The 18,817-nt window shown below is 43.1% G+C and overlaps 2 protein-coding genes across 9 annotated transcripts in view; one reads left to right on the top strand and one right to left on the bottom strand.

Annotated features, from left to right (window-relative positions):
* fbln1 (fibulin 1) overlaps nucleotides 1-16,475 on the top strand; it is a 37,186-nt gene extending 20,711 nt beyond the window's left edge. Inside the window, exons 15-17 of the mRNA XM_077517437.1 lie at nucleotides 1,838-1,983; nucleotides 2,583-2,723; nucleotides 15,933-16,475. Of these exons, the coding sequence (XP_077373563.1) occupies nucleotides 1,838-1,983; nucleotides 2,583-2,723; nucleotides 15,933-16,072 (427 nt within the window). The 3' untranslated portion in view covers nucleotides 16,073-16,475. The remainder of the gene's footprint in view (nucleotides 1-1,837; nucleotides 1,984-2,582; nucleotides 2,724-15,932) is intronic.
* LOC144016380 (aldo-keto reductase family 1 member D1-like) overlaps nucleotides 1-18,817 on the bottom strand; it is a 111,452-nt gene that overhangs the window by 34,002 nt on the left and 58,633 nt on the right. For all 8 annotated transcript variants that reach the window (XM_077517443.1, XM_077517442.1, XM_077517441.1 and 5 more), the window contains one exon: nucleotides 3,673-3,767. The gene's annotated coding sequence lies outside the window, so the exon portion shown is untranslated. The remainder of the gene's footprint in view (nucleotides 1-3,672; nucleotides 3,768-18,817) is intronic.

The raw sequence follows: 18,817 nt of genomic DNA, 5'->3' as shown, positions 1-18,817 counted from the left end.
CTCTCTGTCTATCTATCTATCTGTCTTTCTATCTATCTCTGTCTTTATCCATCTCTGTCTTTCACGCTATCTCTGTCTACATTTATCTCTATCTTGTTATCTATCTCTCTATCTATCTATCTATCTATCGGCCTGATGTACAGTTCGAGACCCATACTTTTTGCTGACGATGCATTAGCATTAGCATTAGCATTAGCCGAGGTAGGATTCGAGGTAGCCTTGGAGTAATTTACTTAATAGGACAACCGTCGATACTTAGCTTAAACAAGGTAATAATTTTCATGCCTTTCCCTGAGAGGAAATTATCTGCAGTTTCACGTTTTAAATACGCATTAACCTGATAGAACAGGATGTAAGTATATCAGTGAATATTAGAGAACATCTCACCACACTGCCTCCTACGACAGTAATACGGTAACAAATACATTACAGTAAATGTTTTCTTTTTCAATCACACTTTTCAAAATCAACATTTTGGCTCCATTTCAAAGTTGTTTTGACAAAGATATCCCCAGAACTACGACAGGTGGCATTAGCTTTGGAAGCATCCATCCCAATCCGACCTGTCACTGATTAGGTCGTGGAATAAACAAACCTTTAAATAATAGGATGAGAGCTGTATTTGGAGAGAGGCCGGGGAGTTGTCTGTCACAATTTGGGAGGCTTTCGAAACACTCCCTTGGCCCATAAATTTTCCCCGAGAGATTATAGGGATGTGAAGCCGGGGATGCCCCCAAGATTCCAAATATTCTTGTGGATCATTCCTTGTGAGTGTCATCATTCATCTCCCGCTCGAGTGCATCGGCGGCAACGTGAGGCTCCGCGAGCTGAAGGATGAACTTCCTGCATGAGCTTTTGTTGTTTTCCTTCCTAATCAACCAGATTTCAAATGTGTCATATTTGATGCTCAAGTAACATTTTTGGAATGTAGTCATTTGGAGGAAGTCTGTACAAAATGGAAGTTCTCATTTCAGTTCAGATTTGTTTGAATTAAATAGAATTTTTTTTAAAAAATTAGGGCTGGGAGATATGGCTAAAAACTTAAATCTCGTTCCCGCCCCCCCCCAACCAGACATTCAGGGCAATTACAATTTTAATTGATTTTTATCTAATAAACCCCAAAAAAATTTACCGTATTCAAAAAGTTCCTGTGCAAAATCTTCAGACAACAATAATGTTACACTGATTCCAAATCAGTTTTAACTATAACAATTACCAGTAAGTAGTTTCTAGCTATTGTAAACATATCTTGTACACCACCCATCCAGAATTTTGCCGCTTATGCAAAAAATTACAACTCACAATAACATCTGGATGTCACCGAACATAAGCAGCATCTTTTAATAATCCAGAAGACAAAACTTGATTTCACGATTTAGTAAATTCTCAATGATTAGATTGTCAAAATGATAATTTATCAAATTAATTCAATTTATTATTGCCAAGCACTAGTTCAAAACTGCATTTTTTTAACTTGGATTTATTATTATTATTTATTTATTTATTTATTTTTTTACTTGACACAGTAGCACTTTGAGATTTCTTTGGAAATGTAAAGTGCATTACACATACAATTTATTATTATTATTATTATTATTATTATTATTATTTAACTAACTAAATAACAAACATTCTCCATTTTTGACAGCCAGAAAGTGTAAAAATCAAGCTAACCTCTGCTAAAAACAACAAAATGATGTGGGTCTGGTCTTGTAGACCAGGAGTTTGACACCAGTGCTTTAGACTCACTGAACTAAGTTCTCATGATGTGCAGAAATTTGGTCTACAGTTAAATTGTGTGACGATAAATGTATTTTTTTTTTGTCTTGCCCTCCAGATCGTCGCGACTCGAACGCTCCGACCCAATACGCTGCATCAAGTCTTGCCTGCCCAACGACGTGGCCTGCATCATGGATGACACGCACTCTGTGTCCAACACTTTCATCTCACTGCCCACCTTCAGAGAGTTTACGAAGCCCGAGGGTACGTACCGCCCCAAATCATTGCGTTAACGCAGCTAGTCAGCAATTATTTCCTGATTTCATAGAGGATGATGCAAGAATTGACACGACGCTACCATTTGTGTTATATTATGACTCAATCACAATTAGAGAAAATAAATGACTCTATCCGAATTTGTGCATAAAGCTTCTTGGAAATTGACGGCTAACCCCAACATGAAACAAAGAAAACATGTTTATGTTAGTTATTCGCCCCAACACAAAGCTTGTGTCACTGTTGTCATGACTAATATTATTTATTTGTTTTTGTGTGTGCGTCCCTGACCGCCAATCTTTGAAGCACTTTTCTCCAAAGCCGCTGTTCCATCACGCTTCGGCATGGTTGTGTTACATGCCATCTTGGCTTGCAAAGAAGTAACCAGCGCAATCACTGGCGTACCACGTCAGCCTGCAATTGGCCCGCATGCGGAGTGTGTTTATGAGTGTGTTAACATGAGAGGGAGACTTGTCATTGCTCATAAAGTACAAGCGGGGATGTGCTGGAGGCCTTTGGAGCCTTCCTGTGACCTTTCAGTAATGGATCCAAATTTTTTTTTTTTTCTGTGTGTTTTCTGGCCACAGAGATCGTTTTCCTAAGAACCACTGTGTCGGCTTATGGTTCCTACCGCTTGGGCAGCTACGACGTCAAGTTCACCATCCTGGAGGGCAACGTGGACAACGCCTTTGACATTATCAAGCGTGTGGAGAACGGAGTATACGTGGGTGGGTGACACATTTTGTAAACACTCATATCGGATTGTATGGGTTGTATGCATTTACAGGCAACTCTCCAAATCGGAACACAATCAGATTGGTCTGTTGCTTCCAAATTATTTTAATTTCAAAGCATTTTTTTCTCCGCATGGAAATAAACACGCCGACGCGTGATAAAAGCAGCAAGCCGCCTTTATTTGATGTTTACCGCCAGATTGGGCCAAAATCCCTGTTTAATAGGAAAGTAGTACATTGGTGTGAAGTGAAAATGTTGAATCACACATCTTGACTGAGAGACCGAGCCAAGTCTAGCTTGGGTTCTTAGCCACATTATACAGGAGCACTCCCATCATTTTTTTTTTTTCAGAATCTAATCTTCTGTGAGTATTTTTCAAGGAAATTTTGTCCATTCACAATTTGACGGTTTAAATTCTGATTATAGGGTGTCCTTAAAGTCACATTTTTATTTATTTATTTATTTATTTTTATTTTAGGTATCGCTCAGAACAAAATGAGGACAGCTTAGGGTTTCTAATGTTTCTAAACCTTGTCCATGACTCATCAATTGACATTCGATCAGCATTGCAAATTCTCACATGGAAAAAACGTTTTTTCGGCAGTTTAGCGAAATTGTTTGTCGTAAACATTGTCCCAATTCAAAATGTTAACATTTTGTCACAAAAAAAAGCCCAAAAAAAGAATCTTGTCTGCTCGACTATGAAGAAAATATTAATCACAATTAATTTGGCAATAACCGAAATCACGATTAGGACAATTGTTTGTTTTTTGGTACAAAACAAGAAAATGTTTAAACTTGTAAAAAAATTATTAAGACAAATACATTTCTTTGAAACACTATAAATATGCAAATTCCTTTTGGACCTTTTGCTGATTTTGTAATTGTGGAGTGTAATAATTAAAATTGCGCAGCCACAGAAGAAGCAAATACTTGACTTACTCCGCATCCTTCAGTTGCTGTAGTTGATTGCTTGAAGTTTGGACCGCTTTCGAAACGTTTCCACTGTATTTTCTTGAAATCAAATTCTCATATTCCTATTGAGAAGAGACAAAAGCAAATGTGACTTGAAGTGCATGTGATACAGGTCATTACGGTCACTGCAGTGTGGCGGCATCATATAACTGGTCGTGCGGCCGTCGGAGACTTGTCCTCATAGTGGCTGGTGACGCGAGCAGAAAAAGTTTCTGCGTCTCGCCAAATATTTGGCATCGACGTTCACAGCCTCGCGGTTAAAAATGGAGTAAGATTTAATATAGCAAAACAATTCCATCCACCATATGAATATGTACAGGAATGATGCTCGGTATTGCACATTTGAAATTCATTTCAGTTGCCGTGTCGGTTATCTGTTAAAGCGAGCCGCGGCCTCTTAAGGACGAGGCTGCCGTGAGGCCAAGGATGACACATTGCTCGGCACTTTGTTTGTTTTGCTTCGTGTGCTCAGTCGCAGGCCGCGGGTCGTGGAAGGCCTTCCTCCCCGTGATGGATGGATGGCCTGTCAGCATGCACATCTGTCTTGAGAGAATGTGACTGGTTCAGGCTCTATTGTGGCTGCACACAACTATGTATGCGTCTTGTACACTTGTGAGGAAACAGATGTGCGCTAACTGGCTCAAGACACAGCCCTGTATTATCAGCGTTGAGGTATGTGTTGCTTGCTCCATGGCTCCCCCTACAGGCGTTGTGGTGAACTCTTACTCCTCTCAGTCCACAGCCTGGCAATAGCCAGATGGATAGGCGGGACATTCGGTACAATAATTCGAGCTGATTGGATGATGCGTCATTCTACACGTTTGTTTTAACCAATCACGGCCACGGGTGAAAATTTTGTCTTCGTTCTTGCCGAAGGGGGGGAAAGCACGAACATCTTACCAGCTAGAAATACACGAAGCGGCCCTCGCTGTTCAACATTCAACAAGGGAACGGTGATTAATTCTGCGAGAACAGAATTAATTGCAGCGTCCATTCGTCCATGTTAGGTTTGTTTGTTAGCCCTGGCGTCGCCGCTGGCTTCCTGGTTTCGTCACAGCTGCATATCCTGCCCCCAAACACAATGTCGCTCCATGATTGGTCCGAACCACCAGTGATTGGTCTGATCGTTCTGAAATCAACGGGAGCAGTACAAGATGTATTCTCCGGAGTTTGTGAACTCACAAATACCGCGAGAATTAATCTTGCGAGAGCAAGGTTACTTAAAAAATAAATTAAAAAAATCGCCAGGTATATAAAATGAGGCTTTTCTGTGCTGTCAGACTCTGCATGTCCACTGAATCCATTGAAACCTCACCCTGCTCAATGGTTATCTCTCAATCAAAAATTCCACTATCTTTCTTACCCATTCCGACATGTTTCAGCTGCAAAAATATATCCGCTTAAAGCCTAATAATTACATTGATTATGTTCTGTAAATTTTGACATCCAGGGATGAACGTAAGCATGGCTAGCTAGCTGCACGCTCCGGCGGTAGAAATGGGCCAAATAATTATAATTAAGGAACTTTCCCGCAATTTCGTCGGATACCCACCTGATCCAACATTAATCTAACCTTGCACTACAAGATGAATTCTCGCAGTATTTGTGAGTTCACAAACTCCCAAGAATACATCTTGTACCGAGTCCGTTGATTTCCACCGATCCGAACGACCAATCACAGAGCGATATTGTGTTTGGGGGGGCGGGACATGCACCTGTGACAATACCAGGAAGCCAGCGCCGACGCTGGACGCTGCAATTTATAATGTTCTTGTAGAATTACTCACCGTTTCATTGTTGGACGATGAACAGCGAGCGGCACTTCGTGCATTTCTCGCTGGTAAGATGTTCATGCCCCCCGCCCCCCTTCGATGAGAGCAAAGACGACATTTTCCTCCATGGTCGTGTTTGGTAAAAACAAACGCGCACAATGCTGCATCATCGAATCAGTTCGAAGTATTGTACAGAATGTCCCGCCTTTCCAGAACAAATCATCCTGGAGCAGTCCCAGATTGATATTGTGGAGAACTCCCTTGAGTGAATCACAATATCAACCTAGCTATTGCCAGGTTAACATTAGCCTACTAGGCAACACTCCCCGAACCCCCCCCCCCAAAAAAAACGTCTTGTCAAAGCTACAATCAGCTCAAGGGATTTGAGGCCTTAAAATGCTTTGTTTTCCGCCACGCTTTTGCTACTACTTCCATGTGGTATTTTTCCCCAAAATTTGGGTTACATTCCAAATTGTTCAACTTTCGACGTTCCACTCTTTGCAAGAGCTGCAACTCTCTTGAAGAAATTGTTTGCATTTGCTACAACGCGAAACATTTTTATTCAATGGACAAAGGAAAGAGCGGCGAAAAAAAAAATATGCAGAAGAAGTAATCTTGGCCACTTAGCTTCATGTGGTCGGATGTATTGTTCCGATTCCCCCAGGCGAGGCCTCAGTGTCTCGGCGAACATTCGAGCACTTAAAGCGACAGCCACATGAAAGGCCTGTTTGCGCGGGGCCCCTGTCGGATGCTTATTGGATGCAGCTCTCGCATGTTGACACCAGTTGCCCATCACCAAAAAATCGGATGGATGTTGCTTTGATTTGGCTAACTGGCACTTTGGAGCGCAGATGGTGCCGGTTACGTAAGCACTGTATGAGACTCATTGACGTGTCACTTAAGGAAGCTCTGTTTCCAGTATCTCCTGTGCCTCACTGGGATGCGGAGCGTTGCAGACATCGAGGCTCCACTAACGAACAAGTGCATGAAATCAAGCTCACTTTGTTATTTTTGGATCCCTCTTTGTTTCTAAAAAAAAAGGGACAAAGGAGGCAATTAGGAATTCCCAGGATTCATTGCTAACATAAAACGGAGCTTCTCAAAGGCTTCGATTGGCTGCCGGTCTTTTCTGTTCTGCTCGCTTGCTTAAAACAAGTCAGCTGCACGCACGCTTTGGATGTCAGCGCAGCGGCGGCGCTCTTTTCCGAGCTCACCGTCATCCATCACTGGCTCTTCCCAGCGCTGTCGCTTTGGGATGACGACCCTGACATCTGTACAAACACAAAAGGCCCTTCAAGCGTTTAGAAACACTTACCGACACCCGTGACAACCGCGGTCTTGGAGTCGACGACACAAAAACCATTCAGGTGAACACAATGCTGATCCGCCTCAAAGTGGATTTCCAAAGGCCGGCTCATGGGTCATTTCTGCTCAATTTCTTTAGTGTGACGCATGAGATTAGGTATTGGTTGCAGTTTTGTTGTACAGTGAACCTCCTATAGGTGAAGATCCGCAATATATAGAAAATTACGAACTGTTTACCCTCTAAATTCTGTTTCATCCCGCCGCAAATAATTTGAAAACATTTAAATGTGCAAATCGCAAGCAAGCAAGGCAAGACTTGCCTTCCGACTACTTCTATTCTTTCTTCATTGTATTTTATCGCAGTCTGGATGCCATGTGGCACTATGCTGCCTCTCACAGGTCAGTCTTGGTAATACAACTTATTGTAAGTGGAGAGCTTGTTTACACGAGAAGAGCACATTTGCTCGTCTTGTCTGGGATAGTTCACGTTTTAAAAGCTCAGTTACGAGGTAAAGATGCTTGTATCCTCTTCATCTATGCTGGCTGCATGGGCAAACAGGACATTTAAAAAAAACAAAACAACTTATTTTCTTTCGCTTCTGTTAACCATTTGGCCTTGGCAGAGGTCTGACCTGTTAGCTTTCACTTTTACTCTCCGCTATTGCCTTGTGTCGACGCTCATCTATTCCCGGTCTGTAAGATCCTTCCCAACTGCCAAGATCCCTGGCCCGTCATACTTGGAAAGACAAACAGTGGAGGAAGGCATTATTCATACTAACAGTGGATTAGGAGCGTGTTTGCACAGAGTTGATGATGGGATGATTGACAGTAAGTGGTTAGCCACCCTTGACCTCCCAGGGAGGCCCCCTACAATAACTCTGTGAGGGGCCTTAGTAGCTCGCAGAGAGGCCAGTAAACCACACAGACACACCTGAGCTCCCACTAATCCTCCTCTCATTGGGACCAGTTGCTCCAAATTGCAGAGTAAAAATAGAAAACCCCCAAAGAACAGTATTTAGACATTGTATGACACTGTATGAGCACATATTTAAGTGCTGGCTGCAGGATACGCATAACAATATGATGACAGAGAACTACAGCATTTACCAATCAACTGTAGAGATCCAGGGCTCGATGTTCGAAGACGCCTCAGGTGCGCTCAAGCGTTAAAAACTGGTACGTTTTGATTTTCATGAATGCCTCGATGTTGGCTGGTTGGATGCTGGACTGGAGAGACAAGCTAGTTTAGCGCTAGCTAAGATGAGGCTAGTACGAATGTAGCTTGATAATATGAGACCAAAGACAAAAAACTTTTATTCTGCTGTTGGCCAGAGTACGGAGCGGGATCCTGGAGGTTAAAAAGTAAGTCACTTTCAACTAAAAAGTTGAACCTGTCCATGCGTTGAGACGCTGTATCAACACACTGGCCGGTGTGTGTGACACTCCGAATGAGATAAGGGAATATGACTTTGTAAACATATGATCAAGATAAAGCGCTATACCAGTGCACTCCCATTTACCATTTTGATCAAATTGGATTTTTCATTTGTTGGACTATGACGTGTTTTTTCAGCTAAAGTACGTTGAGGAACTCATTCGAGTTGATTTGGTCATTCGGTGGCCCACAACTGCACTTCTCAAAGATCACCAAATAGGTCTGCTTGTAGTTCCTTATAAAACGTGCTGGAGTGATCATGTCCTTTTCTGTAACATCGTAATGTTGGCCTGCCTCTACCATTTACACTTCCAATTCAATCACTTAGGACTTTAAGTAGGTCTTAATAGTAACTTATTAAGTAGTAACGTAAGGCGGTTTCCATGATTCTTACACTTTAGTGAACAGTGTTTGGAAACTGTAAAAGATCGTAATCTTAAGCCCAATTCACACTGGCTGCGGAACGGACACGATGCGTTTTCTGTACGGACGCCGCAAGGATAGAACGCATTCAAGTCTACGTTTCAATTCGCACCAGCTGCGATGCGGTGCGGAACGACTGTGGCGATGCGGAAGGTTTCCGCAAGCGTTCTATTTCCCTACGGACGCCGCATGCGGATTTTCATGAAGCTTTAGAAATTAAACGAGCCGGAAAGGAAATCGGGCGTCTCGCAATCAAGGTAAATCCGGTATATTTCAAAATAGAACCGTTTGCGAACTCGTTTTTTGGGGAGGGAAGCTAGCTAGCTACATAGCATGACATCAGTCGGACATTTAAGACAAAAAATTAGCTCAGAATAAGTTAAAAACGACAAAATGACACTATTTAAACACAAAACGTACTTACTCATCGTAGAACGGCCATGGTAGAAGTCCCAGAAATAATGTCCAAAAAGCACATCGATGTGGCTATTGTTTACAAATAGGACTCTATATACACGGTTCTTATTGGGTGAACTCAACTCTCCAGCGTGAACCCCACGTGATCTTGTGATCTGTCTGGAGCAGATTTCTGGACACGCAACGCACGCGGTGTGAATTGCAGTCCTTGCGGCATCCGTACGGCCGCCGTATGGAAAACGCAACCAGTGTGAATTGGGCTTTAGTAAATCATACCCATCAACAGCACGTGGAATCTGTTCGCAATAACAAACAATTTAGTGCCCACAATTTGGGAGCTTTGTAAATCAGGCCTTTGGTGTTTGTTCTTCATGTCAGAATCTGGTCATTAAGCGTCTTTTCCTTTGAGAATTGTCTCCTTAAGTGGAGCACGCAGCTGTCATGTATGATGGTTTAGTGTCTTACACAGAATGTCTTACATACATTTTGGGGATCAGTGTCCCTCTCAAGTTCTGGCCAAGCATTCTTTCAGCTAGATTTTATCCATCAATCAAAGTTATGTGGAGGGTCATTTGCACGGGACGAGTCCATTTTCATCCTCTTCATCATGCGTGAACCTAAGCAAAGCCAAACGGGGGGAGGTTAGTCATCCCTGGAATGACTCCTTTTCATGAGTAATTATTTGTAATGGAAGGGCTTGTATGTATCATTACTCAACCGCTGTCTTTTAATTTTCTTTTTTTATTCATGACATTTCAGTCTTGGAAGAAACAATGCAACGTTTGTCCTCCTTTGGGACAAAAACGGCACTTGCACACATTTATCAAGCCACAGCAAAATTCCCTTCATTTTTGCAACGCAAGTGGAAATGTACATATGCGGTTTCGTAAGCTACGCAGAGATGAAATGGTTGTTGGCCGTGCGGCGGCGGCGCTGGCAGCCCGTGAAACGGACAGTGAGGTGAATGAAAGGGGAAGCGGACAGTTTGTCTCTGTCCAGGTAGTCGGCAGCGTCCGGTGGAATGTGAGCCTCCCGTGTGAGACGTGACTACTTCAGAGCGGCTGGAAATTGCGGCGCAGACTCGCAGGTCGCTCTGGTGGGGAGTCGAGGACGGCCGTGGAGATAAGGCGCGGTAACTCGACCCCCCCCCATGAATCATGACAAGGAAGCGGCCGGCCCACCAGAGAGCGCCAAGCTGTTAAGGAATAACCTGTCGGCCTGAATGGAGATTAGCACTGGGCCCTGTCCTCCTAACAAGGCAGCCTTTAACAACAAGACAAGGCCTCTCTTGGGTGGTCCCTGACTTCAGCGTATAGATGAAGTGATAAAGCACATACTTGCATCCAATATAGTCGGTGATGGGACATCACTCACAGCACGGATAACTTATCAGGTGCATTTTCCTCATTTAATTTACACTCTTTGTTCATCCATTCATTTTAAGTCATATTATTTCATTCAAACAGCAAGAGTAACACCGTTTTTTTCTATTTGCAAGCACTGGCACACTTTATTAGGCATCCTAAGAAGAGCTATGAGAAACTTAAAAAAAAAAAGAAGAAAAAAACGTGTTAAAATATTGCTAAATTAATTGTTTATGAAACACTGTAGTTTGTAAACTGTACATGACTTGACATGATACTTAATAGTCGTTAATAGTCGTTAGCGTTACGTGGCCAAATATTTGATTGTAATGAGTTTTTTACAAGTAAAAAATGAATAAAAATATGCATTACTTTTTTTCCATGTAACACTACAACTTTATTCTTATAGTTACTAAGTTTTTTGTCATAAAATTATTTTTTTGTGCTTTTATTTTATTTAAACTTAATACATTTTTTCAGTATAGTGTTTCTAAGCTTGCAGCTTTTTTCTACTGCATTTACAAGTTCAGCACAACAAATGTATGACTTTTTTTCCCCATGATACCATTTATTTTCAGTGAAATTGTGACTTTTTTTTATTTAACTAGTTAGATAACTACAGGGGATCCATTTACGTAGATGGCACAGGTGTGCTCGAGTATAAAAAAAACAAAAAACAAAAAACTGCTGCATCTGGATTTTCCAGCCAGCGCAAGCCAGCACAGCGAGGTTTGGGAATTTTCATCTCTCAGTGCCATGTTGGGCATTCTGGACGATGGCTTGATATGCACCCGCCGCATCTGACATTTTGGTGGCAGAAAGTCTATGCCTGCTAGAACCGCAGGTAGTCTAACACAATTTTGGTGAATTTGACTGGCACAGGCAGACAGATTCTGAGCTTCGCGGACGCACTGTAATGAACCCTTTGAATCAAAGCAGAAATCAATTACTATTATTATATTTTTATAATCGGGGGCGGCACTGGTTAACCCGTCTGCCTCCCAGTACTGAGGACTCGGGTTCGAGTCCAGGCTCCGGCCTTCCTGGGTGGAGTTTGCATGTTCTCCCCGTGCCCGCGTGGGTCTTCCCCGGGTACTCCGGTCTCGTCCCACATTCCAAAGACATGCATGGCAGGTAAATTGGATGCTCCGAACTGTCCCTCGGTGTGCTTGTGAGCGTGGATGGTTGTTCGTCTCTGTGTGCCCTGCGATTGGCTGGCAACCAGTTCAGGGTGTACCCAGTCTATACTGCCTGAAGCCGGCTGAGATAGGCTCCAGCACCCCCCGCGACCCTTGTGAGGAACAAATCAGAAAATGGATGGATGGATGGATTTTTATAATCATCCCATTGGCTGTGGCACTGCTATGAGGGCAAGAGGTTGGCGATCACACAATAGCTGTTTTTCCACCAACAAACCCAGGAACTTTGAATTCTGGGTAAAGGGAGTTCATGGTTGTAAAAGTTCGGCAGGGAATTTAGAATTATGTTTCCACAGCGTCTTCGAGTTCTCTGTAATTGATTCAAATGAGTTTGATTGAGCTCAGCTGATGTAAAAACAACGCCCCCAAATTTGACCAATCAGCCGTGGCCAGTATGCAGCTGATTCCAATGACAGCTAATCAGCCAGCTCTGGAGAAGCCTGATAACGATCCTCACCTGCATTGCAATTGGGAGACATGGAAAACAGGCTGGCTAGGGGGGCCTAAGGACCGGAATTGAGAAACTCTGGTATAGGCGACGATGATACAAGGATTGAACCATGCATTCAAGTCAAGTTTTCACCTCATCAGCACGTTGTCGAGTCTATTTTTTGCTCTTCACTTGAGGGTCTTGGCTTTTCCAAAGGTCACTTGCAGTGGTACAAAAGTTGCGGTCAAACATAACGATGCGTGTTTTATCATCTCAGCTGCTGCAGCCCACAACTGCCAAGAAAAGAAGCGAGCGATTCTCCACTCGGCTACGTTTGGGTGACGTCACTCCCTAGTGAGCAATGCTGGCCAAACGTGACACATGGGCCATTTGAGAGATCTGGAACTCTGACTCACAGTCAATTGAGCTGAAAATATCGCACTGCATATGCCAGCCTTTAGCCCCCCTCCCCAAAAAAAAACTCTTTGGAGTAGTCATGTTTGGACAGCCTGACCTTCCAGTCTGTCCATGTACCAGCAACTGCTCCACTAACACATCCCTAAGGGCTCACTATGCTGAGCTTTACATTGCGTTGACATTTTGACTGCTGCACAGGAGTAGGACAAAATTTATCCCGGATGGGGCTGACAAACAGTCCAAATAACGTTCTCTGCTGCCGCAAACGTATTTGCGTATTTGCACGTGCCGTCACTTCCGCCATGGGGACGCCCCCTCCTGAAACTATGAACGGCAAAAGAACCACTTGCCTGGATTGTAACAATTGAATCGTGTACAGCGTGAAGTCCTTTGTCTAGTCGATTCAATTATAAAACGGTCATATCTTGCTGTGCGGTCGGTTGTACAAGCAGACAAGGGAGTAAACCAAATGCAGCTTTTTACCGAATACCTACTAATGAAGAAAAAAAAAAAAAAAAGACGTCGATGGATTAGCGGTAATCAACAGAAAGGACTGACAGCCCACAAACTATTCACAGATTTGCAGAGAGCATTTTTTACGAGGTTAGTAGATCAATGTTCATACATACTCGTAAATGTACACTTACTACATACACTCTAACAAAGATTGTAACAGGGGTGTCGAATTACGTGTTTCAAATCACATTAACGGTCGTTAATGTGAACGTGGCTTGAGCTACGTAGTTAGCGTCCACTCCAACTGCACACACACACAACTTAAGTGTACCTTCTTCAAAACTATTAAGTGCATCCATCCATCCATCCATTTTTTTGACCGCTTATTCCTCACAAGGGTCGCGGGGGGCACTGGCGCCCATCTCAGCTGGCTATGGGCAGTAGGCGGGGGACACCCTGGGGACTGGTTGCCAGCCAATCGCAAGGCACACAGAGATGAACAACCATCAAGACGCACAAGCACACCTACGGACAATTCGGAGCGCCCAATTAACCTGCCATGCATGTCTTTGGAACGTGGGAGGAGACCGGAGTACCCGGAGAAGACCCACGCGGGCACGGGAAGAACATGCAAACTCCACCCAGGAATGCCGGAGCCTGGACTCGAACCGGAGTCCTCAGAACTGGGAGACGGACGTGCTAACCACGTTTGAATCGCCGACTTTAAATTTGTTCACGATTGTCTAACTTAGTGCCGTTTATTAGTGTCACTGTGTGCATCGGACCTTCGTCTTATGGGTTGATTATGGGGGTTTGCAGTTTTGTTGTAAGGGTGGGAGGCGTTGAAACTCTGTAGACCACAAACCGCATTTCTCATACAGTGGTACCTCTACTTACGAACGTCTCTTCATACGAAATTTTCGAGTTACGAAACGCCTCAACGGGAAAATATTGCCTCTTGTTACGAAAGAAATTTCTAGATACGAAAGGTAAAATACATTACCGAACGCAACATACTTTCGGCTATGGCTATTTCCTACCATAGCTATTTATGAGCGTAGATACTAGATCGGTGTCTGTGCATCTTTCTGGCATCCCATTGGCAAGAGGAACCTTTACCATAGGTATCTATGATCCTAGATAATAGATCGGTGTCTATACAGCGTCCTCATCATTCATCCTGCGGCCCATGAGGTGTTTTTCGTAAATATATTAACTAACGGCCAACGAATTTGTGCAAATATTCGCACAACTCTCATTTATTGTGCAACAATCTAATTGGAACATGTATTTGTTACATTTTTATGCTTTATAAAACATTTATGTCTGAATTTTGGGAGGCTTGGAACGGATTAGGGCATTTACATGGAAAATGCGTCTACGTACAAAATTTTCTACTTAAGAACTTTCTTCCAGAACCAATTAATTTCGTAAGTACAGGTACCACTGTATACAGAATTAGGTTTGAAAATTATTCGATTGAAACGAGGCTTTAGACATCTCCATTGCGTGCTTTCTGCTCAGACTCTTCCCAACCATGACATTGCGTGCCTCGACCGGCTTATATGGCTGACAATTTTCTGGATCAAAATTTGCTATCTTATTCCATGTCCATGGAAGTTTTTTTGTATGAGTCCTGCTGACGCCTTGGAAACAACAAAAATCTCAGTCCTGCTCCACTCGCGCCACTGTCACCACGGCAACGTCATCCCAAAACAGCAAAACACGGGGGCAACCCTGGTAAGGAATTGGCCTTATTCCACACTCTACAGACTTGCTTATCATGAGAATCTTCGGCAACCTTTCGAGTGCCCCCGGAACCCCCTCGCCTACCCCCAAAAGGACTAGCGAGCAAAAGAAAAGTGACAGAGTGGTCGAGACAGCGGTTCCGCTTAGCTTTGACGCTCTTCTAGTTAAAGATGGATCCCCGGAGGAGTGCCTCCGCAGCTGTATCGCGTGACTGCGACCGCTCCCCTCCGTCACACACACATGGGACTCATTTACCCTGGTGGGCCACAAGTGATGGTGCCCCCTCGGGAAGGAGAGGAGAGGGAGAAGAATTAGTGTGTGATGGCTTTTGCTGTCATGCCGCGCTAGTCACATAATATTACGATGTTCTGTGGTACAGTAATGCAGTAATCCCCACATAATTGTGATTCACTTTTTTTTTTTTTTTTTTCCTCCCTGTGGTGTCTATCCTCATCTCTGTGCTAAAGGTGTTTTTGGTGCACTTTCTAAGATGACACAAAATGGTGCCAAAGCCTTGTCTTAATTAGATTGAAATTAAAGCAGTAGCCTATTATAATTGGTTCAAGGAAGTAAATCGAAGTGATACCAAGGTCAGAAGCTAAGTTGGGATATCAGTGGAAGTTACGGAGAGTCTTTCATGTATGTGACATGTACAGGTACATATAGAGTACCAAATCAAATAATCGGTTTTTATTTTTAAGGCTATTATCGTAAGATGAGTTTGAAATGAACTTGAACTGTTTTGGACCATAAAGTATTTTTATAATTTATTAATTTATAGTTTAAACTGTTAATACAGGAGTTTTCAAACCCTTTTTTGGGGTCTGTTTTGACAAAATGAAAAATTTCTGAATACACTTTTTTTTTCTAGTTGCTCGTGGTTTTTCAATATTCGTCACAGAACTCCCTCACCATCTCCAGTGTCTTCGGCAAACTCCATTCCAGGGAACAATAAAATAAATCAAGATGGCTTTCCCGGCCAACCCTTGTCGTCGACACTAGAAGTGTGTGAAAGGGGTCTAAGTCTTCCAAAACATAGGAGTTCAAGTTCTTGCCTCAATAAATAACATGGTTTCCCATGGAATTCATTGATACCACCTATTTAGTAAGACCACCTTATCGTGCACAACGCAAGTTAAGCGCTAAGCACAATTACTCAGATGAGAAACACTGCTCCCACACAATGTGATGGTAACATCAATACAATGGTAACACTTCTCATCCGTATTTTATCTTTACGTTTGTTTTTATCTCGTCTAGGTGTCGTCCGGCAGGTGAAGCCGCTGATTGGCCCGTTGACGACGATACTCAAACTGTCCATGCGCAACCTGACAGTCCAGGGCGACTCGGGTCAGAACATCGTCAACGTTTACGTCTTTGTGTCGGAGTTCTGGTTCTGAGAGTTCCCCTCCCTCAGTTGATTTGCTGTCAACACTGAATACATTGCTTGTGCTACACGTATCATCAATGCTTCGGTCAATGTTGGGGCGGAGGAGAGTTTAAAGCTTTTAATCACTTGTGACAGTTTCTGAGTTGAAACGCTAGCAGCTGCCACGTTTTGGTTTGATGACACGCTCAGCCCGAGTCGCACTTCTGCGCTGCATCTGGCAAAATTGAGCTACAGAAGATGAAGATGTATGCTATCAAAATGAAATGGTAGTCTTCAGAACTGAAGAAAGTGCATGTCTTTGAAAGGCTGTTAATGTTATAAGCTTTGTTTTTCGAACATTCTCTTTTTATTTTGATACATTTGTGATTTTTTTTTGTATTTTTTTCTATAAAATAAACACTATTTTACATACAGCTTTGCCTCAATCAATCATATTGTTTATCAGAGTTCAAAACTTAGCTCAGGTTTCAAATCTTTAAATAGCTTAAGATAGCTCGTCGTCTTACAACAGGTTTGAGTGACGGCTGTTGGTTGTTGTCTCGTGATTGGTTGACAACCATTTGAGGATGTACCCCGCCTTTTCCCCCCCCAAAGTCAACTGCAATAATGGATGGAGGGATATACTTAAATATTCTTGGTGCTCCATTATTACTTCCATCCTTCTTGTTGTCTCATATATCCCATTCCAATTTCAAAACGGATATGAACAAATCTGCGGAATGGGTTAACAGTTGAGAACTTTACAACTTGTGCAATAGTCGGAATTACGACGACAGGAAACTCGATTGCGATCGTTCAGACATGTCAATATTAGCCAACAAACAGAAACATGCAAACAGTACTATCTTGGCCCCGGTGGACTTTTTATTCCCGGCGGTCTGCGGTACGTCAGTTTCCATGGTGACATTTGGAACGTTCTGTTTGTTTTGGCGCCAAACGATATCTGCCCGCCGGCAATGAGGTGGCTCAACAGCGTGGCCTCCGAGCGCCCTCGCTGGGGACACGAGAAGCATCCGTACCGGATAGCCCGTGCGTGCGTACGGACACGTTTGTGGCGAGATAGGATTCTGCGATTGATGAATAACGAGGTGGCGGCGTGGTCAGACGTAAGCAGGAAAGCACATTTCTAATTACGTTCATCAGCGAAGCAGAAGCACTTTTCTTCCCGTCAAACATCAGTCGCAGCGCCGTGACGACGAGGCTGCAATCATTACTGCGGCCAAAGCCTGCTGATGCTTCAAAGACAATAGAGGGGAGGCGCGTACATCCCGACCTGCGCGGCCGTCAGCTGTGATGGATTTTAGGACTCTTCTGAAGAGGGTTAGCCTCCTCGCAGGAAATGGGAGGGCTGCGGGTCAGCCCTGTGGTCGACATGAAAGAGGGTCTGAACAGCCTCATTATTTGATATGCTGCAATGATCCAAAGCCGAAACGAGGAAATAACATGAAGACAATTGAGTTGACTTCAAATGTAAATCCTAGAAAATAGATGTCCTTTAATGAACTCCAATTAGTCGTAATCATTTTGCTATTTCTTCTGCTATTTGACAAGCTACAAGGTTTTATCCCAGAAATCTTGCTAATATGCTTACAAAACAAAACATACAACTTTTATGACAGGTAGGAATTTCTACCAAATGCATAATACCTGGATGAAGCTTGGTTGGACAGCTTCTAGCCCAACATAAACATTGCACTCACACTCACACATATGGATTATTTAGTGTGAGGCTCTAGGGTTGGATCCCAAAAACGCAGACACAAATATGATTTTAACTCTTTATTCGCACTACATCGAGAGGCGTAGAACAAACTTGACTAGACGAGAAACAAGGAGAATGTATAAAGAATGATGAGACGCTAAGCTAACTTGGGCTGTAGAGTTGCACAGAGGAACAGAAGTAATAATCTGGCAAAAACACACACTCCTCAGACAAGCTTATATAGACAGCGTTTCCATCTGATTGGTTGTGGCTAGACATGTGGGTAACAGGACTGACATGGAATTATCTGATTGGTTGTTGACCAGCTAAAGAGATTAAAGATTCCTGACATCACATAGCTTCTGACATCCCATGGAGTCTTACCAGTTGAACTAGATTCTGGTTACATCAGTTCAAAACAGACACTTGACCTCACGGTCATGACCCAAACATAACCCTTGCATGGCCCAAGCATAACCATTGCATGACCCTAGTCATGACAGTAAGCATAAGCCTTGCATGACCCTAGTGATGACAGTAAGCGTCACCCTTGCATGACCCTAGTCATGACAGTAAGCATAAGCCTTGCATGAGCCTAGTCATGACAGTAAGCATAAGCCTTGCATGAGCCTAGTCATGACAGTAAGCTTAACCCTTGCATGACCCTAGTCATGACAGTAAGCATAACCCTTGCATGACCCTAGTCATGACAGTAAGCATAACCCTTGCATGACCCTAGTCATGACAGTAAGCATAAACCTTGCATGACCCTAGTCATGACAGTAAGCATAACCCTTGCATGACCCTAGTCATGACATTTAGAGCCTTCAATGGCATGGAAGGAGCCAGAGAAAATACATGGAAGCATGGCTAGATTAGAAACGCACACAGGAGATCCCAATCCTGGATCTCAGAACTGTGAAGAAGACATGACAACCACTATGAGCCGCACCGAATGGACATAATCTTTTCAATGAATGATTGACATTTTTTTTATTATCTAAAGACAAAAAAATAGTTATTAGAGAAGTTTACCAGAGAACCAGTTCCCTT

This window comes from Festucalex cinctus, chromosome 3, assembly GCF_051991245.1.
Source record: "Festucalex cinctus isolate MCC-2025b chromosome 3, RoL_Fcin_1.0, whole genome shotgun sequence".
NCBI classification, from domain to species: Eukaryota; Metazoa; Chordata; class Actinopteri; order Syngnathiformes; family Syngnathidae; genus Festucalex; species Festucalex cinctus.
Note: the sequence above shows the minus strand (reverse complement) of the source record. Positions and strands in the feature narration are given on the sequence as shown.